At 41.0% G+C, this 24,063-nt stretch overlaps 1 protein-coding gene across 1 annotated transcript in view; it reads right to left on the minus strand.

Moving 5' to 3' along the window:
• Positions 1-5,423: 5,423 nt before the first annotated feature.
• AGO4 (argonaute RISC component 4) overlaps positions 5,424-24,063 on the minus strand; it is a 42,036-nt gene continuing 23,396 nt past the window's right edge. Inside the window, exons 13-18 of the mRNA XM_058718086.1 lie at positions 23,068-23,227; positions 19,560-19,875; positions 19,284-19,418; positions 12,179-12,280; positions 11,712-11,911; positions 5,424-9,319 (exon numbers count right to left, since the gene is read on the minus strand). Of these exons, the coding sequence (XP_058574069.1) occupies positions 9,211-9,319; positions 11,712-11,911; positions 12,179-12,280; positions 19,284-19,418; positions 19,560-19,875; positions 23,068-23,227 (1,022 nt within the window). The 3' untranslated portion in view covers positions 5,424-9,210. The remainder of the gene's footprint in view (positions 9,320-11,711; positions 11,912-12,178; positions 12,281-19,283; positions 19,419-19,559; positions 19,876-23,067; positions 23,228-24,063) is intronic.

The following is a 24,063-nucleotide window of genomic DNA, read 5'->3' on the forward strand; positions in this document are numbered from 1 at the left end:
CTCCACAGGTAGCATAAGTTCTCCAACTATGTTTTTCTTTTCAAAGTTGTTTTTAGCTATTTGAGGTCCTTTGCATTTCAATATAAATTTTTAAAAATCAGCTATAAGTTTCTAGGGTGCCTGACTCACTCACTCAGTAGAGCATGCAACTCTTGATCTCATATCATGAGTTCAAGCCTCACACTGGGCGTGGAGCCTATTTAAAATAATAAATAAAGGGGCGCCTGGGTGGCTCAGTCGGTTGGGCGTCCGACTTCAGCTCAGGTCATGATCTCACAGTCCGTGAGTTCGAGCCCCGCATCGGGCTCTGTGCTGCCAGCTCAGAGCCTGGAGCCTGTTTCAGATTCTGTGTCTCCCTCTCTCTCTGACCCTCCCCCGTTCATGCTCTGTCTCTCTCTGTCTCAAAAATAAATAAACGTAAAAAAAATTAAATAAATAAATAAATAAATAAATAATCAGCTGTAAATTTCTACCAAAAGCCTGCTGGATTTTGATTGGGATTGCGTTAGAGCTATAGATCGATTTGGGTACAAATAACACCTTAATGCTTTTAAGTTTTCTGATCCATGATCATAATGTATCTCTCCATTTATGAAGGCCTTTAATTTCCATCAGCAATGTTTTCTAGTTTTCAATGTACAGTTCTTACACATCTTTTCATCTTTGTTCAAATTTATCCCTAAGCATTTTATATTTTAGATGCTGTTTAAATGGGATTTTTGGGGATGCCCGGGTGGCTCAGTTGGTTAAACATCTGACTCTTGGTTTCAGCTCAGGTCGTGATCTCACAGTTCGTGGGTTCGAGCCCCACATTGGGCTCTGCGCTGACAGTGTGGAGCCTGCTTGGGATTCTCTCTCTCTTCCCCTCTCTCTCTGCCCCTGCCCTGCTCATTTTGTCTCTTTCTCTCTCTCAAAACAAACAAACTTAAAAAAATAAAATATAATAAATGGGATTTTTAAAAATTTGATTTTATTCTAAAGTTTTTAATCACTAAACTGGGAAAAGTTGACTCTTGCCTTGTGTGGAAAACCAAGGTTGTCCTGTGCTTGCTGTGAAGGTAAGCATGCTTAAACAAATGGCAATTTTAGCACTCTCATTTGTCATCACTTCTAAGAAAGTCCTCTTATCTACGTCTTACCAGCAATAAAGCTGACATTTTGCTTTTGTCCAACTATATGATATCTATGTCCATTTTTCAGTTGGTTCTGAACTGGTGTAGGGATGAGCATATGATATATTAATTCCCTTAAAACCTCAACATCTCCTCCATCTTACTGATGAAACTACTTGTATTTCAAAACTCAGCTCAAGGCTTCCTGCCTTCACGACAACCTATGATATTCCCTCCCATGTGTCCCTGCTTGAACTTCCTGTGATACATGTGGCAACACTTAGCTGCTCTCTTTTGTCGACGACGTAGCCTTTCCTTTCCTCCTCCTCCTCCCCTAAGCATGTAAAAGTCTCAGAAGCGTGAAGAAAAACCAAACTTTATTTATCTTTGTAGCCCCAGTGCCTAATACAATGTCATGTAGGCAGTAGGTATTAAATAAATGTTGTCCAATGAATTATTGTGACTGCAAAATGACATGACTTCAGCCTTGAAAAAGGATAACTTCATTATGTAATAGTGAAATAATAGAAATATGAAACCCTATATGCATTAAGACTACAACTATATAGAAATGTGTATGCATTGAAAGGTAATATTTGAAATAGATTGCCATTGTGTGTGGTATCTTTTTAAAATTTTTTAAAAGTGTTTATTTATTTATTTTTGAGAGAGACAGAGCACAACTGGGGGAGGAGCAGAGTGAGAGGGAGACACAGAATCCGAAGCAGTTTCCAGGCTCTGCACTGTCAGCACAGAGCCTGACACGGGGCTTGAACCCATGAACTATGAGATCAGAGCTGAAGTCAGACACTTAACTGATTGAGCCCCCCAGGCACCCCTATGTATGGTATCTTTTTTAACAAGAATTTTAAAACTCTTTATTATTCCTAATGTCAGAATTGCCCTCCCCCTCCCCCGATACACAGGGTTGGGACTGGGGGATTAATGTCACAAAGGACCCTGACACTCTGAGGACAGCCAAGTGAAGGCAGCTGGGAAAGGCAGGATTAAACACAAGAAAACACCAAGTTCAAATGCCAACCAAGTCCAGGGACAAGGAGCAGAGTCAAGGAAAGATATCACAGAGACTAGAGTTCAGAATTAGATGAGATAGGACCACTGGGAGAGCAAAGCATAGGGTGGAGGGCTTTTCAAGCATTACTTCCTTAAATATCTGTGATAGTCTATGGATTTTGTGTGTAACATACATTAAAGAGCACCAACTATATGCCAGACACTAAGTGCCAATTTCAAAAAATGAATGAGACAAAGTCTCAAGCAGGTCCATATAAAGATACCTAGGCCTTTTATAGTCAAAGTGTTGAAAACCAAAAAGGAAGAGAAGATACTGGAAGCAGCCAGAAGTAAAAGGGCAGTTACCTTCAATATTAATCAGGAGTCTCCAGAAAAATAGAACTAATGGAAGATATATAAAGAGAGAGAGAGATTATATATATAATAGGAATTTTATATATAATAGGAATTATATTTACATAATTATATATAATAAGAATTATAGATTATATATCTAACATATAAAAATATAGGTTAAACTTAAAAATATAAATATAAAAATATGCATAATATATAGATTAAGCTTTAAAAAAATTTTAAGTTTATTCATTTATTTTTGAGAGAGAGAGAGAGAAAGCATGGGAGGGGCAGAGAGAGAGGGAGAGAGGATCCAAAGCAGGCTCCTTACTGTCAGCACAGAGCCGGAAGCAGGGCTCGAACTCACGAACCGTGAGATTATGACCTGAGCCGAAATCAAGAGTCTGCGCTCAACTGGATGTGCCTCTTTCTGTGTCTATCTTTTAAAGATCTGTCTCCCCCGGTAATCCATATTTCTTATTTCTTCTTGCCCTGAACAATCTTCCTGAACACATGTATGACTAGTTTTAATCACCACCTATTTACTGATGACTCCCAAACGTTCTCCAGTCCACATGTACCACCTTCAAATCCAATTTGTCCAAAACTGAACTTACCACCTTCCTCCTTCCCATAAGGTACAGATTTTCTTTTTCATCTGTGTTCATTCTCTCAGTGGCAGAAACCTGGGAGTCGCGATGAGTCGGCCTTCTTCCCCACACTGTCTATGTCCACTTTCAAGTTCTGCTTTTTCTACTTTCTGGAATCTCTCGTGTTCATCCCTTCTCTCCAACTGCACCATCACTGCTCAAATTCAACCCTCATCATCTTCTGTTAGGGCTACTACCATAAAACTCTAACTTCCCTTCAGCAAAACTTCTGCTTCAACGTACCCACAACACTACTGCTACATCACTGACACAAATAAGATTGTGCTATTCCCCTGCACCTATGGATAAACTCTAACCTCTTAGCATGCCATTCAAGTCCTGTCCTGTCAGGAACTGGTGCTTGCCTCTGTCATCTGAATTTATCATCTCTTCCTCCCTCACCCTTTATGATCTAAGAGTACTGAAATTACTTGTAATTCATCTAAATAATTCATAATCTTTTTTTTCTCTCTGTGACTTTGCCAATGACGAGAATTCTTAGAATGCCTTCTTCCACCTAGTTCATTTATAAAACTTGTACTTATTCATTATGAGGCAACCCATTCATCACTTCCTCTAAGAAGCCTTCCTTTATCATCCCCTAGCTGGGTTGGGAACCTCTCCAAGTGATCCCATGGTTCCATGTATACATTTCTCAAGGCACGTAACTTTCAAAGCTACTTTGTTACATGTATGACCCCAAGTTTACAAATGAACCTTTCCATGGCCATAACTTGTGTCGTTCATATTTCCTACTGCATAATAGGAGCTCCAGATATGTTTGTTAAACTTATTTCTTTTCTTTTCTTCTCCAGTCAATTTGCAATATAGATTCCGCTTTCCTCATCTGCTTTTATACCTCTTGTCCTTATATGATTGTCACTAGCCTCTGGAGAATAAAGTCAACATAGAGGAAATCAGAACCAAGAGATGGAGAGAGAGGCATATGGCTTGTAATAATCTGTGCCTCTCCTACTTGCTGGTCACACCCACTGACACCCACTCCCCCCCACACACATACACTTACACAGAGGAGTGGACACACTAGTCACTCTTAGCTGGTGTACATCCCCCAGTGACTGATTCAAGAATGGACATGAACATGACACATATGGTGGGGGACAAGGTGGGAAGGTCATTTAGACTTACCTGAAACACACTAAATAATGAGATTCCCATAGGAGATATTCCATCACCCAAAGGAGGAGTAAGGGAAAGCACTTAGACAAAAAATGCAGCTACCACAATCTACTGTATGGGAATAGTGTGTCTAGAATCTCTTCATCCTCTTTGTCCACCTGGTAAACTCCTGCTGACCCATCCCCAAATTCACCACCACTGTAAAGTCTTTCCTGACTCCCCATAGCAAAAGTTGTTTCTCCTTCTAAGTTCCTGTCATTTTGTGCTCAACCACAGGGGTAATAATTAGATAGGCCTGTGCCATCCAGGGACTGTGTGTTATTTATCCTTTTTGAAGCGGACTCCTCATCTTCAAAAAGGGGATACTGTTATCAGCGTGAAAGGACTGTCACTGGAAGTAAAGACGTCAATATAAACTGACTGGTTATACTAGGCACTCAGAAAATGTTAATCTCACTGCCTCCCTTACCCCATGCTACATTGGAATGAACTCTTTGAAGGATTAAGTTTTTACTCTTCTATTTTCCTGGCATCTAGGCAGAGTTTGGCATGTACTGAGTTTGTGATAAATGTTTGACAGTGGGTAAACAGGGAGAGGGGGATATTGTGCTGATGGAAAAAAACAACTACCTGTAGTAAAGTGTGTTGTATGCAGAACTTGTCCCTCTGGTAAACCATAAATTCCCTGAAGATAAGTACCATATTGTGAAAATCTCTGCATTATCCCTGCTGTGACTCATCCAAATGTGGTGAGAATTTTTTAAGGACTTAAGACTGGATAGCCCCAGGTTGGGGGAATTTAGACAGCTCCTCCTCTCGAAAAGTTAGTCTTAAAGTATGTGGTTGTACTGCCCTCTGGAGACTGCAGATTTTTCTCAAAACTTCACTCAAATAGATTTTCCTGTTAAGAGCTATCCTGAGAACCTGATGAATCTTATAAAAGTTTTCATATGTGAAATTTTGCTGAGAAGCTCTTCCCAAATCCCCAAGTATCAATTTCTAGAGATAGGGAGACCCAGGAGTTAAAAACACTAAGTTTCCCCTCTGTTCTCTCTCAAACTTCTTAAATAGAGGAAATTGTTTTTAAAACGCAACCATGTCTGTTTCCATTACAGTATACTCCATACGTATTTGAAATTTGACAACAAAAAACAACTTTTGGCACAAGAATGCCAATTTATTCTCTTTTGGACACATGAACACAAAATATCCCTGCAGGCCAAAAAAAAAAAAAAAATTACAAAATTTAAACAACCATCATCTTGTCTCAACATGGGGATACCACCCCTCCCTTAATAGTTTAGAAAGTACCTCGTATTGCTAGAGACATACATCCAGTCCAGAGTTAATAAAATACATTTTAAAACATTACAGGTCTAACAATATAGAAACCAAAATTACACCATTAGTCAAATGAACAAATGCAAACATTTTCAGCCACCAGACATAGAAAGAGCATGAATGTCAATAGCAAGGGATAAGAAAATGGTTAATCAATAACAAGATCTTCCCTTTAATTTTACAAGGAAAAATCCTTGGAGTTGAAGCAGTATTGACACAATGCCCTCAGCCTCTACTTTCTTAAAATGAAAGCAGAGCTACCACCTTGCTATTGAGCAAGAAAATCTTACAGCACATCCACAAAGGGTTGCTAGGGCAGGGTAGAGAGAGTGAGCCTTCTTAAACAGTGGATTGCCTTTTCCCACAGGAAGGGTAGATAGCTGAGCCAGGTAGATAAGCTCTGATATAGTCTGGGTGCCAGATCCTAAAATACAGACCATATAGAACATGTCTGCTTATAAATCATCACCTTTGGAAGCAGCAAATAGAATTTACAGTAAGAATGAATATGTTCTGCCTGCCCAGACTGCTGGCTGCATTAAGCCACTAGTTCACCTTATCAACCACTCAGGGTTCAACAGCGAACAACAATAACAACAAAACATAATCGGTTCAACATTTGGATCTTCACCATTCTCTTAATATCCCCGTGCCTTATCCCCTAATTGTTACTCTTTAGCATTGCTACATTTCAATCTTTCACACCACATGACAGTGCCTAAACAGGCTGCATTTTAAAAAAACCAAACAGTAAATCTACTTCTAGAGAATGCACACCTCCCATTGATTGACACATGCATAACGATTCAGTCAGTCCAAAGGGGTTATCATATTCAAATTGTCAAGCCAAATTGAAACTCTGTATTTAGACTTGCTTGCAACAGTATTGCTGCAACTCTCATTCTGCAGCGATTACCTCTTTAAGATTCACCGTCCCCCCCCCCGCCCCCCGCCAGCAAGTTTTTTCCAATTATCTTAGTTCTTCCATATTTCTTTCCTTTCATCCAAAACTACAGCATTTGCCCCCTTAAAGGTACTGTTTCCTATAAAAATAGGCCTCCCGGCTTTTCCTCCACCACCATACTGATTTGCCCCAGTGTATAGGACTGACTGAGGTTGTACAAACTGTATAGTTCAAGGTCAAGCATACAGCCCGACTGCCGGCAAGTAAATCAGGGCTTCCCGGCATTCCGCCTCGCTCCCTGCTCCATACGTGCAGGAGATGGTGAGAAGTGACACTTCTTCTGTGCATTATTAACAAGCAAGCCGGAGGCACTCAAGTGCAGGTGTGGTGCCTGCTGGCCAGCCAGCCAGCCACCAAGAGTCCTTCACATCCTGGACGCCAGTAAGTCCTCCTTCTCCTAAAGAAGTTTCTGTTTTTCCTCCTCTTGGGTCCAGGGTAGCCATGCTGAAGGGTATTTATTTTTCTGAGCTCTCCCTGAACAAGTGTGAATAAAAGCAGCAGCCAGCCCCTCACCAACATGTCCTGATTTGTAGTATCCAAGTGAGGTATTTGCAGAAAAGGAAAATCTTAAGAAATTAACATCTGCCATCTCTTCGCTCCTGCCTATGTTGTGCCTCGGTTACAGAGCTTGCTTTCATCCCACTATATGCAGAGAATGAGGATGTCTGCAGTCATCTTAATGAGCTACAGGACTCCGTATACGTTATAAAACTCTCAGAGACCAGTCTTAGCAAACACTGGTGGCGCCACCGATCAACAGCACATGGAAATGTAAACTTCAATGTATTTACAAGCTTCTTTAAAAGACTGAAGAAAAACAGTGCTTTGTATTGCTGGGATTTTGAGAAGGCTAGTTTAAGAGATTTGGACCGGCTAATGAGTTCAAGCAAACACCCTTCACCATCAGATCCAGTGTTTCCCCACCAGCAGTTTCCAGACAGAGGTGGCAAAATCGTTTTACCACATTGTGTCTGTCTCTTCCCCCAGCACCTGCCTCAGCCATACGGAGTGTGGTTCTAGGGCTTTTATCCCCTTCTCCAGCTTTCACTTCTGAGGTTCCCGGAGAGAGAATCACAAGTCAGTAAAATTTGGGCTGGGAAACACTGGCTGGAACTACCAAGACTCTATGTAACTGTTGTCCATTCACAAAGTGTTATCTACACTAAATACAAAATACACTTTCCTTTCCCCTACACGTTCACTGATGCTTGCTTTAGATCAGCTCCCTTTGTCTGGACCAAGAAAGTAACCCATCTCCTTGTGATCGGAATCTAGACTCTGTTAAGAAAAGTCAACCTTTTCTTCTATAAATGCAGTTTTAGTTTAGTGAAAGGAGGGAAACCCCACCAAATACATTTCAGGTTGAAAGAGAAGCAAAAAAATTTGCACTGCACATAATTGTGTGAGTAACCTTGATTCCCGGGAAAAACAGTTTTAAATGCTGGTACATCTGTGCAAGTTGCAGCATCGCTCAATGTACCTTAAGGACTGGCAAAGCCTATCCGATAAGGAAGCGTCCTGGTTCTAGCTTATTTTAAAACAAAGTGACAGGACACCAACTGTGACTATAAAACAGACAAAAATAATTCTTTAAAAAGCCATGGAAATATATGTCTTGTCTGACCAGTTTCAGAAGTTGCCAGATTATGACCTATAAGAAATAGCTGATAAAATCATACCGAAATCTCCTCTAGAAAACTACATTGTCAGGGGGAGGAAGAAAAGGGACCTTAAAAAATGTTTATTGCCAAAGTTAATTTTCTGTGAGAAAAGTTTAAAAATCATTTAGATCTAACAAACCACACAGCAGCATAAAATGGGCACTTTTGAAAACTTTGAAAAATACTAAAAGCTAATTTTTTTTTTTCAAAGAGGGGGGAAACAGGAGTACTCTTACCATGGCAGTGTTATCTGTCACCGTGACATGCATTACATCTGTTTGTGTTACACATTCACAAAAGCCAACCAAATAAGAGAGCTGCCTGTTCTGCATTTGCAGCCAAACATAGTGCAATCGCCTGGCAGCCTGTATTTGCACAGCACAAGTCTGTAGAGATCAAGAAGATAAAGTAGGAAAACTAACAAAACTCTGTAAAACTTTCAAAAGTTAATGCTCGTTAAAGGCATTTACAGTGGCGAAGTCAGAAATCTCCATTAAAAAGTCTATGGACCCCCACAATTAAAACAGTTACGCTGAACTGAAGTAGATCGTTTGGTTTTTCTCTCCCACTTACGCATACACCCCACTCAATGAATACAGAAAACAAGGAAGAATCGTCTCTTAGAAGACTAGAGGGATGCGGGGAACACCACAGCTAGCAAAATATTCCATAGAAACCTTTTCTTGTAAAGTCCTTAAGGAAGTTCAGGCTGATCAGCCTTTGCATGATGAGGTAAAAATTCAGTCCAGTGCATCAGAGAAGACAATCTAGGAGTATCTATTACTTTTAAAAAATGGCTCAATTTTGTTGATGCATCAGACAGTGCTGCGAAGTATAGATTCAGTGCAACTATTCCGAGCTGCTGGTAGACCACCTGAAGTCAACTTGGCTCTCTCTAGAGGCGGTAGGCATTTGCAACATTTTGAGGCTGCATGGGGTGTCAAATTGATTGAGTTCTTTTTCTGAGACTCTCAGGCAAAATACATTGTGTGCTGGGTATCGTGGTGAATCTGCACAGCCTTGGCCAAGGCCTGAGGATCCCGGCCATTGCTCTGTCCTGACACATGACTGCCTTCCGCGCTGTAAAGAGAATAATGCAAAAAGCCAGGTGTAACAAAAGACTACTGCAAACTTCACATGTTTCAAATAGCACAAATAATACTGGGTTTCAGAAGATCTTAGGCTCAAGCTGTGCCTCCTTAAATAATTTATGTCTCTCTAAACATGAGTTTGCTCAACTGAAAAATGCAATACAACTTATTAAACGGGCTGTTGCAATAATTAAATAGAGTAATGTCTACAAAGACCCAAATCCTTAACAGTGCTTACATTAGGACTTCTACTGCCTCCTATGTCTGGTTAAACCCAACCTGTCCTTTAGGCTTCGGCCAAATGTCATTTCCCTCAAAGAAGTCTTCCCTGATTCCAAAGTTCAGGTCAGAGCCACCTGAGACATACTTCCACAGAATCCTCTATTTTTCTTTCATAGTATTAAACACAATTGAAATTATTAACTGGAGGAGCGCCTGGGTGGCGCAGTCGGTTAAGCGTCCGACTTCAGCCAGGTCACGATCTCGCGGTCCGTGAGTTCGAGCCCCGCGTCAGGCATCTGGGCTGATGGCTCGGAGCCTGGAGCCTGTTTCGGATTCTGTGTCTCCCTCTCTCTCTGCCCCTCCCCCGTTCATGCTCTGTCTCTCTGTCCCAAAAATAAATAAAAAACGTTGAAAAAAAAAATTTAAAAAAAAAAAAAAAAAAAAAGAAATTATTAACTGGATAGTTAGCTATATGTTTTGCTCAGTAAATGTAAACTCCAAGAAAGCAGTGACTTTGTCTATCTTACTCACCACCAAATCCCCGGTGCCTGGCACATGGTATATCCTCAATAACCATTTGACAAATGAATTTCTGCGCCTAGCACAGTGCTGGAACATACCATGTTACTGTGCAAATGTCATTATGCCATGAGTCTCTTCTCATCTTCCTCTCACTAGCTATATGATCTTGGAGAGGTAACAATTCCTTTGAACTTTGGTCTTTCAGGATAACAATAATAACTTCTGAACATATTTCTTAAGGGTGCCATGTATTACAAAGGGCTTAGTAAACTGTAAAAAAACACCATCCTTCTTCTGACTTAATTTATTAATTTTGCCACTTAATTACCTTACTAAATTATTTATCATTATTTACTAAATTATTAGCGTCCTTATCATCTAAACTCATTATCTTAGTTATCTTTTACTTCATCTTCTCTCCCATGTAAGCCCAATTAATGGTTAAGGACCAGATATTTTATCCCCAAAGTAGCTTTTTACATTTAACAAAGACAACCTTGCTCTGACATACTTTTTCAGCTTCATATGCTCTAGCCAAAGAAAACTCGCTATTGTCTAAACATGTCACTTGCTTTCTCTTTTGTCCATTGTTCCCTCTGCCTGGAAAATCCTTTTCTCTTCTTTCCAGAGCCAAATCCCATCCATCCAGCTATGAAATCTTCTCTAACAACCTTTCTTCTGAGGTCCCTCACCTATACTGCCTCAGGCTAATTGTCAGTTCTGCGTTTGCCTGTTTTGTCTGCCATACCGAAACAGAAAATCCCAGGAAGCAGGTCTTCCCCATTTTAGTATTTTTATTTTTAGTACCTAGCACAGTGCTGGGCACACAGTCAATACCTAATAAATGTGTTAAATGAATGAATGTATATTACAGAACGGAAGGTATAAAGCCACAGCTGGGCATTTTCCATAATAGCGTATTTTCAACTCTTACAGAAATAGACTTGCAATGGAATGTCTACTATTTAGCAGCTGAATTCAGACTTGGGGAAGAGCCCAGAAACTGCTACACTTCACAGATGGTCATTTGGAAAAGAAAATTAATGCAGAGAGCTTGTTCAGCTATTTAATAGTCGTCAGTAACAGGTCAAAATGTCTGATTCTTACTGAGATCCCTATTTGGGGGTAAAAATGGTCTGGCACCCCTCCTCTCCCACACACATGCCCAAATTCACTCTGGTACATTCTTCCAGACTGCACTGAAAGCAAAGCGAAATGTTCAGGACTTCCTCTTGCGTGAAGTGGAATCCACAGGCCTGTGACTGCTCAGACTGGAGTCAAGACACTGTGCCTGCCACCTCTGAGGCTGCTCAGGACCTAAACAGAACCGAATGCATTTTGTTCCACGGGAAAACCACAGGCAGCTCCAAATTAGACTTTTTCCCTTGGGCAGAGTATAGACACACCATGCAAGTATGAGCAAGCCTGAGCACTTCTTGGACCAAAAGTCACATTATAAGCTCTCAAAGGCACATGTGATTTTATTTGCTTCTTGAAATTTAAATCCTAAAAGGAAGTTTAGCTCCTCCAAAAGTAGCTCTACTCCTCTGTAGTAGCTTTTTTTTTTTTTTTTTTTTTTTTTTTAACATGCTTCTGACTCAGATAAAAAGAGAGTTCATGGTGCCTGAGAAACTTGCCTGTCATGATCCTTATCCACCAGATGATACCTTGCCCGGAATGCTACAAGCCGGGCATAATATGCGGGAGCTGGAATGGAGACGGAGCGTGTACATCGCACATAGGTGTGACATAGCTGGTAAGTTAGTAGTTGGAGCTCATCTGCGGTGAAGCAGTTGTCATCCCATAAGACCTGGTAATGGGAAGGACGGCTGGTTCCCTGGAGAGAGACTTGTATGATTAATACATTTCTGACATGGGTTAATTACCTGAGAGGAGAGAAGAATTGAAATCCACTCCTTAAATTCAGAAGTATTCCTTCCTAGCACAACTACAAGCAGATACCCAGAAGGAAAGATAACAGTTCTAGAATACAAGCATTAACAAACTGACGCATAGTGTTGAATAACAAGTCTACTCAAGCTGGTTGCTCAGTTTGCAAACATCTCCTTATCAAGTCAAAGATCTGAACCAGCTTCCAAATTACCTGAATTCCTGCATGACTACAGAGGTAAAAGTCAAACTCGGATGGATGTGTGATGGTGCTATCCACGGTAGTGCCTGCTGGCACATTGCCACTTTTCCCCACCTACCAAAACAAACAAACAAACAAAAAGAGGTGGGGGGAGGTATAATTAGTCATCAAAATGCCAAACTGAACTCAGACCATACTTTCCTTTTATGTGTTAATTGGTAACAAGTTAGCAAACTGTTCTTAAGTGAAGTTTTGAAAATCAGTTTAATTCAACATGATGAATTTTCTGTAACTCTCCTTAGTCCAACCACTTTATCCTTAAGTATTTTCTCAAACAAAAATACTCCATTGTTTCTATAAGGGAATCCAGAAAAAGAATTATTTTACCTATGACTTTGGGTTGCATTATTGTCAACTATTTGCAGATGATATATTGGCATACTGACATATTGGCATTGTTCACAGAGGGGATGTAAAGACATTGGCAATGGATAAGCTTCCTGTGAAAAAATATCAACTTTTTATTTTTTTTTTATTTTTTATTTTTTTTAATTTATTTTTTTTTTTTAACGTTTATTTATTTTTGAGACAGAGAGAGAGAGACAGAGCATGAACGGGGGAGGAGCAGAGAGAGAGGGAGACACAGAATCGGAAGCAGGCTCCAGGCTCTGGGCCATCAGCCCAGAGCCCGACGCGGGGCTCGAACTCACGGACCGCGAGATCGTGACCTGGCTGAAGTCGGACGCTTAACCGACTGCGCCACCCAGGCGCCCCAAAATATCAACTTTTTAAAAAAAAGTTTATTTATTTTAAGAGAGAGAGAGAGAGAGAAAATGAGCAGGGGAGGGACAGAGAGAGGGAGAGAGAGAATCCCAAGCAGGCACAGAGCCCCACATGGGGCTCGAACCCACGAACCATGAGATCATGACGTGAGCCAAAATCAAAAGTTGGATGCGACTGAGCCACCCAGGTGCCCCCCCCCCCGCCAAAATGCAACTTTATTTCTTACTTGGAGTAAAAAAAAATATGCACAACTTTCATTACAAGTTAAGATGAAGCGGGGCACCTGGGTGGCTCGGTCAGTCAAGCATCCGACTTTGGCTCAGGTCATGATCTCACCATTCATGAGTTCAAGCCCCACGTTGGGCTAAGTGCTGACAGCTTGGAGCCTGGAGCCTATTTCCTATTCTGTATCTTCCTCTCTTGCCCTGCACCTTCTCTATTCATGCTCTGTCTCTGTCTCTCTCCAATGTAAATAAACATTAAAAAAATTAAAAAGAAAACTTAAAGAAAGTTAAGATGAATAAATCTTTGTACTGGTACACCAGGCTCAACAAAAGCAATGGTTTTGGGGCACCTGGGTGGTTCAGTCAGTTAAGCGTCCGACTTCAGCTCAGGTCATGATCTCACACTTTGTGGGTTTGAGCCCTGTGTTGGACTCTGTGGCTGAACAGCTCAGAGCCTGGAGCCTGGAGCCTGCTTCTGTTTCTGTGTCTCCCTCTCTCTCTGCCCCTCCCTGACTTGTGCTCTGTCTCTCTCTCAAAAATAATAAACACTAAAAAAAATTTAAAAAAAAGTAATGCTTTGACAGAATCAGTAAAAGAAGTCACTGGCACCTGCATTATCAGTAAGAGTACTCTGAAATGGGAATTAGGAAAACCAGGGTTTCAGTTCCAAGGCTAGTCTTGCAACTACATACCTTGAACAAAACATAACATCTTTAGGTCTTAATCTAATCAGCTATAAAACTAGCTATGAAACACTTTTAAAATTCTAAATTGTAAGGTTCAATTACAGCCAAAGTTCTAAAATCAAATTTCTAGGAAAGTAGAGGGGGGGACTTCAGAAATGCATTTACAAGTAAAGGAAATAAACCTTGGTATTTGGTCAGTTTTCATCCTCTTGTGATATACAGCAGGGTTCCGTATGAGGAAGTTTATTTTGCATTGAGGCATGAATTTGATGGGAGTTTATTTGGCTCTATTCTAACTACCATTACATTACCTTCAGCTGAATTGTATACCAATGTGTACAAGAACATTTATGAGTAGAGAAAAGTCTCATTCTATCAAATTCAAATATGAACTTGGGGACCTAGTTGGGCAAGAGGAAATGTAAAGGAGTTATACTAGTTCTGGCATTGTTTCCCAAAGTGTGTGCTTGAGGAATATTAGTTCTGCAGGATGCATTTAGGTATTTTATGGTCAAAGAGATTTGAGAAATACTGGGTTGAACTCAAGTTAAAACGGTTTTTCTGTTGTAGGATTTCTCAGAACCTTTATTCAGTAATGTATAATCTTTACGAGGGAGGTGGTGGATATAGTATTTCCCAAACTTATTTGACCTTAGAATCTTTTTTGAAACAACTCTCTTGGAATCAACAGATGAGAATCTAAGGAGATGCTGCCCTCGGGAAAAAGGGATCCAGGCATGTTTAACTCAACAATAACTGCTTGAGCACCCATGTGCAAGGCTCTGCAGCAGATATTGGGGATGAGAGATGGAGGCATGGAGAGAACTAATGAACTTGCATTCCTGCCCTTCATGAACACCATCTGCAATGAACTGCAATGCAGTGTGATAAGGGCATTATGGAAGGCACTGGAAAATGCTGGTGGGAGCAAAGAGTTGAGCCATCCTTTATAGGATGAGCAGGAGTTGAAAAGGGGGATGGGATGAAAACAGGAAACACTCCAAATATCCCCTAAAGTCAGGAAGAGATAAACTGTGGTTCAGCCATATGAGGAATACTAAGCAATGAAAAGGAATAAACTGCTGATATACATGATAAACTTGGATGAATCTCAAATGCATTATGCTAAGTAAAAGAAACCAGACCGCAGGCTATGGTATCCCACTTATATTTCATTCTGGAAAAAAACAAAACTATAAGGACAGAACGTCTGTCAGTGGTTGCTAGGGGCTATAGGTGAGGGAAAGGGTTGACTGCAGAGGGCTTGGAAAAATGTGTGTGTGTGATATATTGTTTATGTCTTCATAGACATGGTGGTTACACAACTATATGCATTTGTCACAACTTGCAAAACAGTACACCAAAAACGTGGATTATGGGGCGCCTGGGTGGCTCAGTCGGTTAAGTGTCCAACTTCAGCTCAGGTCACGATCTCGCGGTCCGTGAGTTCGAGCCCCGCGTCGGGCTCTGGGCTGATGGCTCAGAGCCTGGAGCCTGCTTCTGATTCTGTGTCTCCCTCTCTCTCTGCCCCTCCCCCGTTCATGCTCTGTCTCTGTCTCAAAAATAAATAAACGTTAAAAAAAAATTTTTTTTAAACGTGGATTTTACGGTATCTACATTATACCTTAATAAAAATAGTGGGGGAAATAAAAAGAGTGGGATGGATGTGGTCATCCCAGGGATTCAAATGCATCATGTGGGAAATGGATGGTGTATGAAGGTATTGTGGAAAGATGAAACTAAAATGTTATGTTTGAGCTACCTTAGGAAAGCATTGAACACCAAAGGGAAGTATCTGGCAGGCAATGGGGGATACATGAAGGTTTCTGAATAGTAGATTGGCAAGGTATGATACGTATTTTTTTAAGTAAGCTCTACACCCAATGTGGGGCTTGAACTCACATCCCCAAGATCAAGAGTCACATGCTCTACCAACTGAGTCAGCCAGGCACCCTGAGATCTGTATTTTTTAAACATAGCTCTGACGGCAGGTTGAGGGTGCATCTGTGAAGATGGGGAGACCACTAGGAGTCTCCTGCAAAATGGAAGGTTCTGCCTAGGCCAGAGGGAACACACAAGAGGAAGAATGAAGACAAGAGATTTCAGGGCAGAACACAGAAGACTATTTGACCAACTGGATATGGGGGGAGAGGAAAGAAGCAGAGTTTAAAGACAACTCTGAAGTTTCTAGCTTGGCTGAATCAATGTACAGTGATGCCAAGTCACAGAAGAAAAGGAAAATTGGGGGAGGAATGGGCTTTGGATGAGGATAAAACAATAAGTAGAAGGTTTAGACGTGTTTTGCTTGAAATGCCTGTGGTAGATTGTATCACTAGTGCCAAAAATTCCCATGCCCTTCCCTGGGGGAGGATTATACATCCCCACCCAATTAACTCAGGAATGGCTATGTAACTTGCTTTGGCTGTAAAATGTGGTCTGAAATGTGTAACTTCTGGGCAGAAGCTTTAAGAGCCAGCATATGGCTTGTGCGTATCTTTCTCCCCCTCTGCTGTAATGACTGGTGATGTTCAAGATAGATTCTTCTCTGTCAGCCTAGGTTCCAAAAGGAGGACATCAGGGTCACACCACAGCAGAGCCACAGTGGGTATGTGATATAAGCAAGAAATACATCTTTGTAAGCCACTAAGACTTTGGAGTTTTTTTGTTACCACAGTCTAGCCTATCTTGCTGATACAGTGTCTACAGAGCATCTAAGTAAATGTGTCTGGTAGACAATTGGAGGTGAAGGTCAGGAACTGCATAGAAATGCTTGTGGCTGGGAATACAAATTTAGGAATCTCTAAGAAAATCAATGAATGCAGAAAAGTGGGTGAGACTAAAGAGAGTTCAAATTCAGAAGAGAAGAGGAAGAAAAGTATGAAATGCCTGGAAATGTCAGTGTTTAATGGATAGAGGAAGAGGAGTCAAAAAAAGCCTGATTATAGAGGAGGGCACTGAATCTGGAAAGTCATATTATTGCTAAGGCGAAGAGGTCAGCGTAAGAACCTGATAAGATATCACCAGATTCGAAATGAGCAAGTCACTGAGCAAAGAACTTCAGTAGAATCATTAAAACTGAAGTCAGGCTACAGAGAATTGATGTAATATGTAAGAAGGTACAGATGGAAAGTCAAGTCAGTTTTCCTCTATTTTGGTCATGAAATAAAAGAAAGATAAGCAGAGTAAAGGGAAGTTTAGTGAGGGGAACCTAGGAAGAGTTGAGGAACTTTAAAGGGTGAGAAGAAGGAACAAGAGGTTTTTTTTTTGTTTTGTTTGTTTTGTTTTTTTAATTTTTTTTAACGTTTATTCATTTTTGAGACAGAGAGAGACAGAGCATGAATGGGGGAGGGTCAGAGAGAGGGAGACACAGAATCTGAAACAGGCTCCGGGCTCTGAGCTGTCAGCACAGGGGCCCGACGCGGGGCTCGAACTCACGGACCGCGAGATCATGACCTGAGCTGAAGTCGGACGCCCAACCGACTGAGCCACCCAGGCGCCCCGGAACAAGAGTTTTGAAAAACCACAGTAATTAATGAAGTGTTCCTTTAGGAACTAAAGTCCAGGTAGAGAACTTAGCCTCTGAGATGTGAGAGCATAGAGAAAAGAAAACACATTTCAGTACATTTGAAAGTAGGGGAGAGTAAGTTGAGAAAATTTATGCCTTCTAGATTTTGTTTACTGGGGAAATACAGGGTTGTTCTATTGCTGGCAAGGTAGAGTGTTGCCAGGGAAGGCATTGCAGATTGGGACAGATTGTTGAGGAGTGTGAAGGTTTGGAATACACGCTGTGGGGAACTGGAGGAACAGAGAAACTGCAGCCTCCAGGGTTGTCTGAGATTTGATATCATCAGTCTGAATATCATTCTTATTAAACAAATGACTTTCTTCCTCAGCAATCTCTCTACTGGCCTGAGTTGAAGCAAAGGAAATGGATAAGTGGACTGACCCAGAGCTAGAGATTGGCAAAAGGCATGTTTAGAAAACTGGAGATGTTGGTAAGTGTCAAGGCAGCAGGGTAGACTAAGGACCAGGATTATCAATCTTTGGAAGGTTAGGAATGACATGGGATGGCAAAGAACAAAACGATGAGATAGCTTGGGTTTTAGGAAGATAATTCAGGTCCTAGAGCTACATGGACAACAAGCTGACAGAGGGACAGAGAGGTGATAATGCAGTTAAGGAGGGGGTGGCGGCGTATTCTGTGACCAGAGTTTGGGCAAGAGTTTGGAGAATTTGTATAGAAGGGATCTAAGAAGCACTACTGAGTCAGGGTTTGGACAATTCAGAAGACAACACTTGGAATATAAGCTGATTGGTGGAACTGGAGCCCAAGGAGAAAATCTTGTTTTCCAATGATTCTGAAAATGAAAAGAAACAGCTCAGCCTTGGATTAGAGACAAAAACTAAGGGCGTACTAGAAAATAATGGGAGTGACCCACAAGATTACAAGATTAAGCAACAGAAAGAACTGGTCTCTCTGGGGTGGATCAGGGAAGGCTTGGAAAAGATGAAGTAATGTCATAGAAAATAGCACAGAAGCAGAGTCACTCAATATTAAATACCTATAATTTAGCTAGTTTACACCTAAATAACATCATAAATCGAGTACACAAAATACCTCTCATCAAGTGCTGGGAAATGTACCCCAAATTAATATTCACTTATTAATTTAATCCTTATAACAACCCTGTGAGATAGGTATTCTTATTACATTTTACAGTTGAGAACATTATGGCTTAGAGAAGTTAACTTGCCCATAGTTAGAAAGTATAACATTATAAGTGTTCAAAGTGTGTATCTCGAGAATCCCATGCACTGATATAAAATCATTTGGAAGAGAAATTCTACTTTATATCCTAGAACTATGCCTTAGGCATTGGTAACAAAAAGTAGCAATATGATAATAAATTCCAGAGAGGGGTGCCTGGGTGGCTCAGTTGGTTAAGCATCTGACTTCGGCTCAGCTCGTGATCTCACGCTTCGTGGGTTCGAGCCCCGCATCGGGCTCTGTGCTGACAGCTTGGAGCCTGGAGCCTGCTTCGGAGTCTGTGTCTCCTTCTTTCTCTGCCCCTCCCCCGCTCACACTCTGTGTGTCTCCCTCTCTCAAAAATAAATAAACATTTAAAAAATTTAAAAAAAATTCAAGTAGATAAACCAGCCCCTTGGAGGTTGCCTGTATCACACAGCATGTCTGGTACGTTTTTGGCCTCTGCCAAACAACTCTAGAAGCCAGCACTTCTGTCATACAGGAGAAATACTCAGTCTTAAAACCTGTATCATTCAGAAGTGATCATCTAAGCTCAACTGGAGTTAATATATTAACTTATTATTACACTTCTGCTTTTAGGAAAAAAAAGTACATATGCCCATTTAAAAACATATTCACTTGTGCCAGATAATGAAGCTTATACCATGGTTTCTTACCCTTTCTGTTTTATCTGCACAGAAGAGTCGTGTGTGATGTCTTTTCTGCACCACAATATAGGTTATCCCTGGCCGATAATCTTCTTCCAAGCTAATACATGCCTTCCGAATTGCTATTAGCTCTGGCCAAGCTACCTAGGAGTTACAAACAGAATGAGGTTTAATTGAGAACTCACCTAGCATCTCTCAGATCTGATTTACCCAGAGTGGCAGATGGGAGGAAGCTCCATCAGATACCTAGAAACCCCAAAAGGCAACTATGGGTAATCAGAGTACCTGTTTCATTTGTCCCTCGGATACCCCTCCACGGTAATAGATGATCCGAGTGGGTTTGAAGCGTGTGGATTTGTAGAACTGGATCAGCAGCTCTCGAACCATGTTAGTAAGGTCCTGAATTACCTCCTGACTATAGAGGAGCTCCTGGGAGATCTCCTGGCGGGAGGTCTGCACCCGAACGGTGGCACAGTACCGGCTGGGGTGCCCATCCATACTGCCAACGACAGCAGCAATGGAAGGCTTCTTCCCATCCCCTGCTGGGGGGTGCGTGACATCGGCTCCCAGGAAGATGACAGGCTGCTGGAACACCGAGGGCCTGCTCAGATTGAAGGAAACATACAGATGAAAATGTCTGTGTTTAGCAAGCTCACCAGATACAATCACAGATATAATCTTACAAAAGGGAACGAAGACCTGTGCCCATTAGGTGAGAACTCTAAGGGCCACTGAGTGTTTGTGCCTCTCCTGCAATGAATCTGAATTGACTTAAGAAGACAACATGGTTCTTCTATAATAGCAGGAAGGGAAGAATTAACAAAGAGGACCTGAGCTGAATTTAATAAAATCTCTGTGTAAAGGGAAGACCAGAACAAGTACTCTTGGATCCTAGTATTCCCACAGCAGATATAGAAATGCAGAATGTACACGGAACTGGAATAAAATCCCCCAGTGCTCTTTAATTTTTTTTTTTGTTTATTTATTTATTTTGAGAGAGAGAGAGTGTGTGAGTGCAAGTGGGGGAGGGGCAGAGAGAGAGGGAGAGAGAAAGAATCCCAAGCAAGTTCTGAGCTATCAGAGCAGAGCCTGATGTAGGGCTCAAACACACAAACTGTGAGATCATGACCTGAGCGGAAACCAAGAGTTAGACGCTTAACTGACTGAGCCACCCAGGCACCCCGTTTTTTAAAAAATTTATTTATTTGTTTGTTTATTTATTTTGAGAGAGAGAAAAAGAGAGACCTCAATGCTCTTTAAGATGTGAGGCTTAGAGAAGAGAATCGAGTCTATCTACTTCCCTATTTTAATCTGTGGTATTCATCACTTACACCACATATTTTACTTGATTATTTTTTTTTAAGATTTTATTTTTAACTAATCTCTATACCCATTGTGGGGCTTGAACGCATAACCCTGAGATCAAGAGTCACATGCTCTAATGACTGAGCCAGCCAGACACCCCAGTAAATTATTTTATTTATTGTCTACACACACACACACACACACGAATATAAGTTCCACAAGGGCAAGAATTTTGTTTTGTTTTGTCTTGTTCATTGAAGCATCCCTAGTGCCTAGAACACTGCCTAGCTCAAGGTTGGCACTCAATAAATATTTGTTGAAAGAATGATTTCATTTATTTGGCACTGATTTTTCTAAGGAATCAAGGAGAAAAATATAATGCATCCTTCTCTGGTACATTCTTTAAGGTAGGGCTTGGAATTGAGTTCTAACTATTTAAGTATAATATAGGAGACATCCCAAATCTAAAAATCTCCTATAATGGGTACTAAAGAATAGATATCTCCATGAAGGCAGAGGCTGTGCTAGATTTCTCTATATGTATCGTTATGCAACATGGGTCTGGCACAGAGCAGTACAACGGCATGTATCTATCACATACATATGTGTAACATAGTAACAGCTTACATACACTATGTAACAGTCACTGTGCTAAGCACTTTACCTGTATTGACTGATTTAGCCCTCAGAAAAATTCCATGAGGAATTATGGTACAATTATCATCTCAATTTTCCGTATTTAAAAAATGAGACAGAAGAGAATAAGGGGCTCACCCAAGCTTACATAACTTGGAAGTGGTAAAGTTGGAATCCAAACCTTAGGAAGTCAGACACCAAAGTATGCACTCTAGGCTACTATGCTATATTGTCTCAAATGTTTGGGGTGAAATTAAATGATTTCAGATTTTAGCTTAACTTCCCATATGGCCTGCAGACCTCATCTACCAATGTTGTAGGAAGGATTTTGTTACCTATAAGCTTCATTCAAGGGAAAATTAAGAATTGGAATATGATTGTACTAATAGCAAGGCACTCAATTTCACATTCTTGTTAAGTATAGCAATGACTAATACCACAGCCCTAAATTTATCTTTTCAAATTGCTTTCACATACAGAATTTCACATGAAAATATTTTTTTAAGTTTATTTTCAGAGAGACGGAGACAGCACAAGTGAGGGAGAGGCACAGAGAGATGGAGAGAGAGAGAATCCCAAGTAGGCTCCGCACTGCCAGTGCAAAGCCCGATGTAGGGCTCGGATCCACAGAGCCACAAGATCATGAACTGAGCTGAAACCAAGAGTTGGACACTTAACCAACTGAGCCATCCAGGTGCCCCCACACGGAAACATTTCAGAGTTAACAAGTCAGATATTATCTCAGTAGATAGGGAAACTACAAATTAATGAAAAGATTAATAAAGAAATGGGCAAAGAACTGAACAAACCCATCACAAAAGAGGATATCCAAATAGCCAACAAACATATGAAATTGTGCTCAACGTGATTAATCATTAGGGGGATGCAAATTAAAACCATAACGAGATACTATTACACCCAAACAAAATGGCTACAGTTAAAAGGACTGATACTACCAAGTGTTGGTGAGAATATGGAGCAACCAGAACTCTCAGCAGAAATGTAAACTGGTACAACCACTCTGGAAAATTATTTGACAGCATCTATAGATGCTAAATACATGTATTCTCGGGGCGCCTGAGTGGCTCAGTCGGTTAAGCGGCCGACTTCGGCTCAGGTCATGATCTCGCGGTCTGTGAGTTCGAGCCCCACGTTGGGCTCTGTGCTGACACCTCAGAGCCTGGAGCCTGTTTCAGATTCTAGGTCTCTCTCTCTCTCTGACCCTCCCCCGTTCATGCTCTGTCTCTCTCTGTCTCAAAACTAAATAAACGTTAAAAAAATTTTTTTTAAAATACATGTATTCTCAACAACTTAACAATTCTGCTCTTGGATATATACTCAAGAGAAAGAGTACTTAAATTCTACCAAAAATATAGAAAAAATGTATAATGAATGTATAAGAATATCCGTCAATGGCAGAACAGATTAAAATTCTGTGGTATATTCACATAATGAAATAATACACAACAATGAAAAAGAACAAATGACTACTTAATACAGTAACATGAATGAATTCCAGACACATAATGATGAGCAAAAGAAGACGGGCATAAAACATGACATGTAGTACGGTTCCATTTACATGAAGTTCAAAAACAGGCAAAACCAATCTATGGTGAGAGTGTTAACTTCTGGGGGTTCTCTGTTGGGAAGGGCCACAAGGAAGCCTGACGAGGTCCCGGAAATTTTCTACGTCTTCACCTGAGTAGTGGTTACATGAGTGCATTCATACATATATAAGAAAAAGTAATTGAGATGCATGTTTGAGATTTGTGTGCTTTACTGTGAATTATGTTACATTCGATCTTATATATAACGCAAGAGCGGAAAAAAACAGAGTTCAGAATCTTACCTTTGATGAGGTACAAGCACATTGTTAATTCCTCCGAGCTTTGCATTTATCTTCAGGCAAAGGTTGGAAAGGGTTTGGGGTGAGGTCTTCACCACATTTTTTACCTGGACACACTGTGTGGCCATACCCAGAAGGGTATCTCCAACACGTTTCACCTCCGCTACAAGAATAAATCCATTAATTAATTTAACAATGTTTAAATATTCTCCTAATTACTAAGAATAGAGGGGAAAATCCACACATAAACATTTACAGAGTGCCTAGTGTATACGGTACCCTGTGCTAGATGCGGCTGTTTCATCTGCTAAACCCCCAGGGAAATTTCCCTCTTCTTCCCTCCGGTGAGCATTAAAGCTAGGCCACTCCTTTTACCCTTGGATGCTGCCTGCCACTACTAACGCAGTCCCCTGAGGTTACTTTTTCCACAGGACTGGTCTGGCAAAGGAATCCATCTCCCAGCTCCTCCCTATCAGTATACATGCCAGCTCTTTGAATTTTCAGTATTTTTCTCCCACCCTCCCCCTCTTCCCCTCTAAACACAGAGATAACCAGAAAGTAACAGAAGAGACAACTCCAGAGGGAGTTGAAGACATTTTGTAAAGTTCAAACAGCCGGTCTGTAGCTCCCAAATCCCTCACTCAGATGACAGTCAAAGGAACTTTTGTATCATTCTTGTGATAATAGATACAAACTAGACAGCTTCTTTTCTGCCAGTGGTAGGTTCTCCCACTCCTCCCCACTCTGATATTCTTAAGTGCTTCTTACCAAACATTCCAGTTCTTCCTGCTTTGAGGACTACGGTGGAATGGTACTGTATGCCCGACACTCATTCCCACTGTACTTCCTGGCCCCCATTCTTGCTTCCCGCAAAAAGGTTGGGAAGAGCCAGTGGCTGGTTGTGGTCAAGAAGTTGTGGATGTTGGGGCACCTGGTGGCTCAGTCAGTTAAGCATCCAACTTGATTTTGGCTCAGGTCATGATCTCATAGTTCATGAGA

The sequence above is a fragment of the Neofelis nebulosa genome, chromosome 2, assembly GCF_028018385.1.
Source record: "Neofelis nebulosa isolate mNeoNeb1 chromosome 2, mNeoNeb1.pri, whole genome shotgun sequence".
NCBI lineage: Eukaryota > Metazoa > Chordata > Mammalia > Carnivora > Felidae > Neofelis > Neofelis nebulosa.